Genomic DNA, 10,977 nt, shown 5'->3' with positions numbered 1-10,977 from the left:
ATCACTTCTCTCTTCAGGGCCCGGGTAAGCCATGGGCTGCTTTCCAGGTTGATGTGGGTAGTCTTCAGCGCCAGGAGTTTGCTCCTCTGGTATTTGAGGCAATGGTCACCCATCAGTGTTGGGGTTATTCGCGACGGCCATGGATGATTCAGGAGGTTTTTGATTAAGCAGTCTAACGTATTGCTTAATACTCTCAATGAAAGCACCAAATTGTTGACGCCGTTTTTCGTCAACTTAGAATAGAAGAGCACTAAACGCAGAATTAGAAAAATCAATAAAAACACGCGATATTTTACGTGGCTCAACAGTTAAATCTGCCTAGTCTACAAGTCGATATTATTGAATGGTGGAATTCTCTCAAAGCTTTTTAGAAAAGCAATTTTAGCAGAGTATTCCCAAAACCAATTTTAGCATCCTTCCAAATGAATTTCTACAGTCTATTTATAGACTGGTTTACAAAATATCTTCCCTCTTATTTCGGGAAGTTATAATCCAAATTTCAATTAAATACAAATAAATGCATTAATTACATAATATCCCTTGATAATCAGAATTCATTATCAGATTGCAACAAATCCCCAAGAAATAGGGATTTTCAAACAGTAACCGTATTTTAACTAGATTATCGACCTCGCGATTACCGATCTCAAACATTTAACTTACATTCTTTTGAGGTCGACCAACTTCACGAGCTCGTCATTTTGATTAGCCTCATCCTTAGTAAATAACTTTATCGAGATCATCATCTTCGAGCTCACAATGCACAGGCTCGAACTTTCCTGACCGATACCCAATCACCAGTACAAATAAATCACGAATTTGTACAAGTGTTGAACCCTTGTAGTTGTAGCTTCGAGCTTGATTAGTAACCTCGAAACATCTTCGAGATCGCACGTAGTTTCGACCTTACCAATTCCATCGTCATCGTCTTAATACCGAGTGAGACTGTCAAACCCAATCCACTAAATACTGATGACGTGGCACACTTGCTTATTTCGAGCTTACATTTTACAAGCCTATCTTTCGAGACCATAATTTCTATTATTGAAATTTGGGTGTAACAATTTTGTTTTTTGAATAAAATTTTCGAATATGAAAAATAAATAAATAAAAAAATGAACTATTTTTATTTACAAAACTTAAACTAATCTAATTTAAACTTTATTAATTCCATCATTATTAAAAATAAATAATTTTATTTTTCCAAACAAAAAAAATTTATACGAGTTTCAGTTTATTTTTTTTAATATTTTAAAATTTTATTTGCTTAATCTTATAAAAATTTATTAAAAACATTTAACCTTTTAAGAATTAAAAAAGATTTAATTTTTTTTTAATTTTAATATTTTATAAGAAATATTTTTTTATTTTAGATTATTTTTTTAGTTTAAATTAGACCCATGACGCTGATGTGACAATGACAAGTCAGCAATCCGTTAGCAACATAGGATAAAACTTAACAGGAGTCTCACTTTACAACAGTGTGAATAGTTCAAGGGTAATTTTTAACAGCTCGAAAAAATTAGGGGGAACAATAATGTATTGGTCATAGTTCAGGGGAAAAAAAAATCCCAATGTGATATCAACGGCGAAATCGTGTTGTCGTCGCTGATAAAGGCATTATGAGTGGCGATTTTGTGTTGCCCCTAATATTTTCGCCCATAAAAACTTTTTTTTTTGTAGTGTGCCCCAATTTATAGAGCATCCATTTAATGTTGTTCTTGTTAATTAAACGTACAATTTGATGGATCTATTTTATTAAAATTCTAAGAATGAATTAGGTTTATTTCTGGTAATTTTCATTGTTTCTTGAGCTTATAGCTTAAAAATCTAAAGATAAAAAATGGTGATTTAAGCCATTTTCATGAAGAGAGAAACTCAATTTTTCCAGACACCCTATCGAGTTTCTAGATATGATGTCATGTATTACCCAACAACATGTTGAATTTCCAGACAAGGTGTGTTGAATTTTCAAATAAGGTGTCGAGTGTCTGATTTTCAAATAGGTTGTTTAGTATCGAATTTCAAAAAGTAGTGTCGTGAAATCTAACAAGGGTACTTAGTATCTAAATTAACACTCGATCATCATTTTTTTCATATCTTTTAATTTAATTAATACTAATAATTTATATATATATTTTTTCAAATGTCATCGAAAAATAATATTATACGATAGATTGTAGAGAAAGAGTGAAAACTCATATGAATAGATTTCAAATAGCTCACGATGAAGAGTGAGTTTGGCACAAGCCAACATAAATTTTGACGAGTTAGTTGATAGATTTATGAAGTTACACAAACCAATCACAACCTCATTTTGATATAGAGTTAAGTTACAAGATAATGACAATGTTCCAAGTTGAATCGATTGCAATAAAAAAAAAATAGAGAAGTTGCGAGTTTCAAAGCAAGAGAATGATCACGTTCCACTATGTGTAAGTTTGATAAAGAAAATGAAATATGGATATGCTAATCAAATCACCAAACAGGTTGTCAAAATCACTAGACATGTTGTCAAAATAACTTTTTAATTACTTGGATTTGAATTAATTAAGGTTTTTATTTTTAATTTTTTATTCAAGGAACGTGTTTAAAAGTAGAAAATATTCACCATTGAGTCTAAGTCATCATATACAAAATTGGATAAGAGTTGCACTTAAAGTAAACTTAATTAATTATTTTTTTAAGGAATTTTTTTTTAAGGAATTTTTTTTTTCATTCAATGGTTAAAATGGACTATAGACCTACGAGTTAGGCAATGCTCAAAGAGCTGCACATATCTCATAGAGATGATGCTCAAATAAAAGCTAAGTAAGCCAAGTACATTGATAGAACAAATCAACCAAGAACTAAAATCATCCCCAAAAATGGGTAGACATTGATAAATTAGATTAATACCCCCACTCAAATGCACAAATCAAAGATCTTATAAAAATCTTCCAATAAAGTGACATTGCTTTAAACTGAATTGACAACACTCACCAAGTGCAACCTGAGTAAGAGAAAATATCTAACAAAATGACACAAGCCAAGGTCTTTGAAGAACAAGGTGATAGAATACCCATATTGCATCAACAAACTCAAGAAAAAGCTAAACAAACAGGAAAATTAAAACATTAAATAAACCTAAAACCGACACCAACAGTAATTAAAAACTAAGCCATACACAAGCAATCACCCCAGTTGCTGACGGTACCCCACGCACTCATCACAAATCCTGGCCAAAGCCTACAACCCATCCTTGATGCCCAAAGGAGATAATGCGACATCATCTTAAGGACATTGGAAAAAATCACAAAACAAAGCAACGAAGTACAACCCCACCTCCACTAAGCAACCACCGTCAACCCCTAGAAGTGAGACTGCCGTCCCCAGAGGTAAGGGTTGTCACCCAAGAACGAGGAGAAGTAGAGCCCCAAAAAACCCCAACTTCACAGATCTAAGAGCCAATCACTTGGAGAAACCACTTGCAAAGGTTCACGACTGGAGCACCACCAACGCACGAGGATGTGTTGGCAATTCTCCAGCCAAGTGATGAAACCCTAGATCCAGTTTCTTTTAGGAAATAAGAATAAAGATAATTCCCTTTGGGAATAGAGAGAGTTGCTTCAAGGAAGAGTTTAAGAAGTAGTGAATATATTTATCATTGGATCTATAATTCATCATATATACAAAGGGAACTTTGTAGAGAAAATTAGTAAGTTGTCTAAAAAGTTTTACATAAATCACTAAGTTTTTTTTTGGGCAAAAATCAATAAGTAATCTAAAAGTTTGCACTTAAGTCACTAAGTAGTTTTTTTTTTTTTTTTTGTGCAGCAAAAGTAAATAAGTAATCTGAAATGTTGCACTTAAGTCACTAAGTAGTTTTTTTATTGCAAAAGTCATATTTTATACAAAATTTGTCTTAATTTTAATTAATTAATAAAAATCTAAAAAAATACATTTCTAACTTCGAAATTTTATTTTAAATCTATTTAAAAATAAAAAATAATTAAAAAATTTAACATGAAAAGTTATTTAATTTTACTTAAACTAAGTATTAGAAAATCATACAACTTAAATTAAATAATTTTTTCATGTTAAAACTTATAAAATATTTTTTTATTTTTAAAACATATTTCAAATCATTTTTCAATATTAGAAATATCTAGTTTTAGGTTTTTATTAATTAATTAAAAATGAGACAAAATTTGAGTAAAATGTAGTTTTTGCAACCAAAATATTACTTAGTGATTCAAGTTAAGGGTGTTCACAAAATATCCAAATCCAAACCAATTTGCACGATTAAATCTAATCTAATCCGCTAAGTGAGAATACCCACACTTGTGTGGATTAGATTTGATTGGAAATTTGAAATCTGCACTTATGTTGATTGGAGAGACTTTTACTTGTAAAAATAACTGATTCAATCCAATCCACTCATATATATATTTAAAAAATTATAAATATATATAAAAATATTAATAGTTTAAAAAATTAATATATTTTATTTTAAATAATTGTGTTGTTGAGAAGTTATGTGCTTGCTTTATATATATATATATATATTTATTTATTTTGTTGTTTGAGATTTATGTTTTATGGAGTTTGATGTTATGTGCAATTAGAGCTTGTTCATTTCTTATATGATATTTAAATTTAAAAAGAATATTTTTTTAATACTTCCGTGATTTATTTGTTATGAAAAAAAATGTATTCTAGTAAAAATTATTAAATAATTTAATATTAAAAAAATCAGCACTAAAACAACTGTTCTAATCCGCATTATTGCAGATTGGATTCGATTGGATTTGAGTTGTTATGCGTATTTAATTGGATCTAAAATATGAAATCCACACTTAGTGTAGATTAGATAAATTATGAACAAAATAGTACATATTGGATTGGATGAGTACCCCTAATTTAAGTGCAATATGTTAGACTATTTATTGGTTTTTGCCGCAAAAAAAAAAAATTAGTGAATTAAGTGTAACTTTTTAGACTACTTACTTATTTTTGCCGCAAAAAAAAAACTACTTACTGACTTAAATGCAACCCACTACAACAAAATATGAGTTTAATGACTATATGAGGGAGACATTGTAGACATTTATTGTCTCTTCCTTTGAGAGACATTGTTGGAGGAACCATCATAAGACACCCTATGATGACTTCTATGATGACTCTCATGGGAAGACTTTGTAGACATTCAGCGTCTCCCCTTGGTAGATGTTGAATGTCTACAAAGTCTCCCTATGGGAGTCATCGTAGGGTACCTACAACGTCTCTTATGGGTAGATTTTGTAGACATTCAACATCTCCTTACGCAAGTCATCATTGATTTTTGTATTTTAAAAAAATAATAATTAAATAATTATTTTTTAATATATCAATTAATAGAATTAAATTGATTTATTATATAATTAAATATATTAATTGAAAAATATAAATTATATGCAAGTTTAAGTTGTGAATTTTTATTAAAAAAATCGAAATGTGTATATAATATGTTTTAGCTAGCTAAATATACACAAATGTAATATTTGTTGTTACACATACAAAATTAACAAACATTGCACTAGCTATCTAGACATAATAAGAAAGAAAAAGTTAACAACAAAAATCTAATAATTGTGACGATGACTTTGAACTATCAGTAGCATATCGGTCGCCCAATGTTGTTGCATTTTATCAATCTGTGCTAGTGTATGTGGCGTAGTGTTTAGCTACAAAAATACACAGTAAAATATATTAGTTAATTATTATTATTTGATTATACATACTTTAATAATAAATAAATTATATGTTTTTATAAATTTATATACATATCTATTTCTTCAAGTAACGTTCAGGTCATGAATGTTCAATGTAATCCTTCAATACGCTCGTCACATAATATCTACATGCCACATTATCTGGTTGATGTTGACACTAATATTTAAATAAAAATGTCAAGCAATTAATATAAAAAATATTAGTAAAATTCAAGTATAAATTTTCAAAATAATTAAAGTTATAATTACTTACTTTCAGTTGTACAATTTCTATATTATTTTGGATCTCAGGACGATTTGGTAGACCGGTCCAAAAAATGTTGAAATCATTGATTGCTGCCATAATTTCTTCACAACTTTCAAGTTTTGAGTTCACTGTAACAACAAACTTAATATGCACATCATGCCAATATAATCATGGTTATAATCACAATAATGATTATTTAATGAGTAATAATACGTGCACTAAAAATATATACCAAAATATTACATATGATGGGTAGGTCCTAATTTTAATAAATGTGATTATTTAGACTAAACCGACATATCATGTAATATTTGAGTGTATATTTTAATATATTTTAAGTACACGTAAGATTACTTTTTTAATACTATTCTCTAACAACAACCATGGCTATAATCTGATCCATAGGAAGACCGCACGTGCGAACAAAGAAAAAAAAACAGTTGTTATCGGTAGTCAGTAGTAATCTGATCCATTCCCTGTCCCGAACCTTTCTCCACGTCCTCAGCTATTCACATCTCTTTCTCTCTCTATTCTCTAATGGCACTCGCTTCAATTTCTCCACTGTCCACTAAGTCCTTGACTCTCTCTTCTTCTTCATATTCAACCAATTTCAATTCTTTAAAGCCCTTCTCCATAGTATCTCATGCTCAGCAGCCCAAGAAAGATTGTTTTCAAGGTATGTTCTTCTGCGTCTTCTTCCGTGATTTTAACCATTTTCTTTTCCTTTACATGGGATATTCCTTCTCCACCACATTATTGAATTTTCCATGAAAAAGGAAGATTGTCCCAGGAACCAATCCAAGATCATTATTAAAGAAGAAGAGCCCAAGACATGGAAAAAGTTGGTGTCTGCAACACTGGCTGCTGCTGCGGTTTTTAGCTTCAGCAATGGCATGCCTGCAACTGCTGATCTCAACAAGTTTGAAGCAGCCACGCGTGGTGAATTTGGAATAGGCTCAGCTGCCCAATTCGGCTCTGCTGATCTTAAGTAATTTAATTGGCTTAATCACAACTCTGTGCTACTTAACAACTTTGGTTTTTGGTTCTTCTAATAAGAACTTGTGTTGATTTTTTTTTTCTTTTTTCACAGGAAGGCTGTACATGTAAATGAAAATTTCAGGTCAGTTATTGGTCTTTTGTTTTTATTGTTCTGCTTCCTTTGAAACATGTAACCCTACTCACAAGAGTGCCATTGATATTGAAAAATTTGACCTTTTATGCATTTAAATGAAATCTTCATACTATTAGTTATCAAAGTAATCTAACATTACATGTTTACTGATACAGAAGAGCCAATTTCACATCTGCTGATATGAGGGAATCTGATTTTAGTGGTTCTACATTCAATGGTGCTTACCTTGAGAAAGCTGTTGCTTACAAGGCAAATTTTTCAGGTAAAACTCGAGTACTGAACAATTGCACTCCATTACCAAACTATACTATGTGTTTGCCTATCATTTCAGTCACATTTCCCTTGGTAGTATTAGGTCATATATCATTAGTACTACATGTTAATATATCATATATATATAAATATATAAATATGTCACTTTTGAACAAATATGATGTTTTTATTCTAGGACAACAATGTTCTAACATTCAAAAATTCATTTTGATACTGATCGAACAGGTGCAGATTTAAGTGATACTCTGATGGATCGTATGGTAAAGCCTTAAAAGCCCCCTCTCAACATTCTTTGAATATCAATATTATTGTATTATTATTCTACATATTTTGAGAAATCTGATACTCTTCATGTACTTATGCCCTGAAGTTAATAGACAATGATGATGATTGGTTTATAACCTTTCACTGTTGGCTGCAATCCCAGGTTCTTAATGAAGCCAATCTGAAAAACGCAGTTCTGGCGAGATCAGTTCTCACCCGCAGTGATCTTGGAGGTGCACTTATTGAAGGTGCTGACTTCAGTGATGCTGTTTTGGACCTTCCCCAGAAACAGGTATCTGCTAAGTAGCCTATTGTGATTTCTTGTATTCTTTTTGTTCTCCCGTTTTGGAATAATATTCAAGCACTGCTTCTGATGCTAATTACAATGAGAATAAATTGTCTTTTTCATTAAGCATGAATGACCTATTCCTAGTCAGAAAATCATGTTTTAAAGAAAAGTATGGACTTTCTTACATAGAAGCTTGAGGTGCTGTTAGTTTTAATACTGTGGAGGTTAATTCTTCAAAACTGATCCAGCTGGCAAGTTTACATTTCAAGAATCCTTTTCTCTTTTGGAAGAATTATAGTTAATTCAGTTAAACTTACACTTCTTTTAGTAAGCTGGTTATCTATATAGACGAACTTAGTCCATTGCCTTAAGTAAGATTAGCACATTTATACTTTTGTGAAAGAAGATCATTGAGAGTTTTTGAGAGCCTTTGAGTGTGGCTGTAAAAGGGGTTCTCCGGGTACTATTTTTTGAGTTTGGGAGAGTGCTTGGTACCAAGAACCCATTGTTGATCTTCAACTGTAAAAAAGGTGTATTGCTGTTTCTTCTTAGTGAATTTCTCATGGTGATACTCAAATTGGATGTAGGCTATTAGCCGGACCAGTATAATCTTTGGTGTCAATTTCTTTTATTGTTTTATCATTTCTATTTTTTTTAGTTTATTGTTTTGTACTTCGTGTTCTGTTCTTGAACTTGTGCAGGAAAATATTTGAGTTTTGGGCTGTAGAAAAACACAACAAATACTATATAGCTAGTAACAATATGTGGCTCATAAACTACACAACCAAATAAAGAGCAACTTAATTGACTCAAATGTCACTGGTTGGGAAAGCTACTCCAAATTGTTGGATTTTCCTAATTAATTCTATTTTAATAATCTTGATATGTTCATTTTGCTTACAGTTAGTAGTTTTGTTAGATGCTTCAATGATTCCTTATTAACATGTGAAAATTCCTTCTAATCCTTGTGTTTGTATAACAAGGCTCTCTGCAAGTATGCAAGTGGCACAAACCCCACTACTGGTGTAAGCACCAGAGTCAGCTTAGGCTGTGGGAACAGTAGACGAAATGCTTATGGTAGTCCCTCTTCTCCTCTATTAAGTGCTCCACCTAAGAAAATGCTTGATCGTGATGGTTTCTGTGACGAAACTTCTGGTCTTTGTGATGCAAAATAGTTCCAAGTGTATGATTCTAATAAAAAAAGACTGTGAACTAAAATGCATTCCTTATACCTTTACCATTTGAACTTGAAGAAAATTTTTACTGTAAACACTTCAAAAACTAGAGTCTTTAGTTGTTGATATATGTTGGTATTTATTTACTTAATGAACTGGAAACAAAATGTAAAGTGCCCAAATCTTTTCTATGGTTGGTATTCCATGTTTTTTCCCTTGATTCTAACAAAAAATTGTTCTAATAATTATATGTAATAGTCTCATCTCATTCTATTCTGCTATCAAGTGAAACTTTTATTTTCAGATTCTCTGTTTCTTATGCTTTTAAGCTCCATTCTTATAATATATTATGATATGAGGTGGTAGAAAAGTATGTACTGCTGTTAATCTGGCCATAGAAGCGTTTGAGATGGTCTGATCTGATTTGAACTCACTTCTGAGAATGGTGGTTAGTTAAATATTTTATTAATGTAGCAGAGTATGAAGATAGAGTTTGAAAAGGAATGAATGCAATTTGGACAAGGACGTAATCCAAACCATGAGTTGGCTTAACTATAAGAACTCCATGATCACCTTTAATGGTTCTTAGACTCAGGAAAATGCTGAGATGAGGACCCTTCTAATTCTATTCAATTTCACATGTGGCATGCAAGTATGAATCCATAAGTTTACCATCTCATATACAAGATTTTGTAACCTAAAAAGTTCAGATAGCATTCTCTGAAATAAAAATTTAAATTAGTTTTGTGTTTTATTAAAGCACGAAGCTGCAGCTTATTTGCCGTATTGAAGAAAATTATTCTTATCAATGGTATAACACATGAGCATGTTAAGGAAAGAATACTCTCTCCCCTTAATGCTAGCAACTCATTCAATCATTGATTTCTGCACCCAATAATAAGTGATCCAATCCTTGCAGTGATTTTTTTCCCTGTGATTTATTGTTGTTAGTTCTGAACTTTGATTGTAAATGCTTGCCTTATATATAATTATATATATGTTACTACTTTGTATAGACGTAGTCAACTTTCTCTTTTGTAGACTCATGCATATATTGATATGAATTGATGGGTGAACAAGTTCAAGGACACGCCAAACTAACAAGTACTCTAAAGTCTTGCCTTTTTTTCTTCTTAAATCAAAAGTTTTTTCATTTTTGGAGGAATTTTCAAGGAGGTCCGTCTTCGAGTCGCGGATATCTCTAAGCAAGGCCACGTCCCATGGTCTGTTTCCAAGGTGTGGATGTCTCCAAGGCCACACCCCAAGGACTATTCAGGTGGTCCTCTCGCTTTCTTCATTCACCAATCCTCCAGGTCTAGGATTTTGTCCTCGGGACCTAGAGTGACTGCTAGGTGTCAATCACTGTAGCTGTGGCCCACCAGAAGATTGTCTGACATCTCTTGGTGAGTCTCGAGTAGTGGTGTCGAGTTCATATACTCGACAACCGGCATTTTCCACAACGCCACCTGACATGGGAAAACGTGCAGCCGTATTCTGGCACTATTAGATACCTGTCCCCTAAAGGTTGGTGGGCAACTTTCTTCAAATGGGTGTTGTGCAATCCGCCTGGGCCCGTGGTTTTTATTAGTGCATCCCAATGTAATTAATTCACATTTACTTCCCAAAATAATTGGGGAGTGTTGTATTAATTGTCAATTAAATACATTAATGACCCAAGCCCCTATAAATAGGGCTGGGGTATCTCCTTGAAAAAGGTTTAGAACTTTGGCTAGTTAAGCATTGTAAACTCAGAGCAATGTATACGGTGCCTGAGACTCCATTGAAGCTTGCTAAAATATGCTTCAAACTCACTAATACCAAAGACTCGTGGACTAGAGCTTCGT

At 32.1% G+C, this 10,977-nt stretch overlaps 1 protein-coding gene across 2 annotated transcripts; it reads left to right on the top strand.

The window, feature by feature from the left end:
- Positions 1–6,465: 6,465 nt before the first annotated feature.
- On the top strand, positions 6,466–9,436 carry LOC133778197 (thylakoid lumenal protein TL20.3, chloroplastic). 2 transcript variants are annotated; one of them, XM_062218063.1, is made up of 7 exons: positions 6,466–6,676; positions 6,781–6,988; positions 7,091–7,120; positions 7,288–7,394; positions 7,631–7,665; positions 7,833–7,961; positions 8,942–9,436. In XM_062218063.1, exons 1-7 carry the CDS (start codon positions 6,538–6,540, stop codon positions 9,131–9,133), a joined length of 840 nt encoding a protein of 279 aa, XP_062074047.1. In that variant the 5' UTR covers positions 6,466–6,537; the 3' UTR covers positions 9,134–9,436. The 2 variants fall into 2 exon arrangements, with proteins under 2 accessions (XP_062074047.1, XP_062074048.1); XM_062218064.1 differs by having other exon boundaries at positions 6,489–6,676; positions 6,777–6,988.
- The last annotated feature ends 1,541 nt before the right edge of the window (positions 9,437–10,977 follow it).

The sequence above is a fragment of the Humulus lupulus genome, chromosome 5, assembly GCF_963169125.1.
Source record: "Humulus lupulus chromosome 5, drHumLupu1.1, whole genome shotgun sequence".
In the NCBI taxonomy this organism is placed as follows: domain Eukaryota; kingdom Viridiplantae; phylum Streptophyta; class Magnoliopsida; order Rosales; family Cannabaceae; genus Humulus; species Humulus lupulus.
Note: the sequence above shows the minus strand (reverse complement) of the source record. Positions and strands in the feature narration are given on the sequence as shown.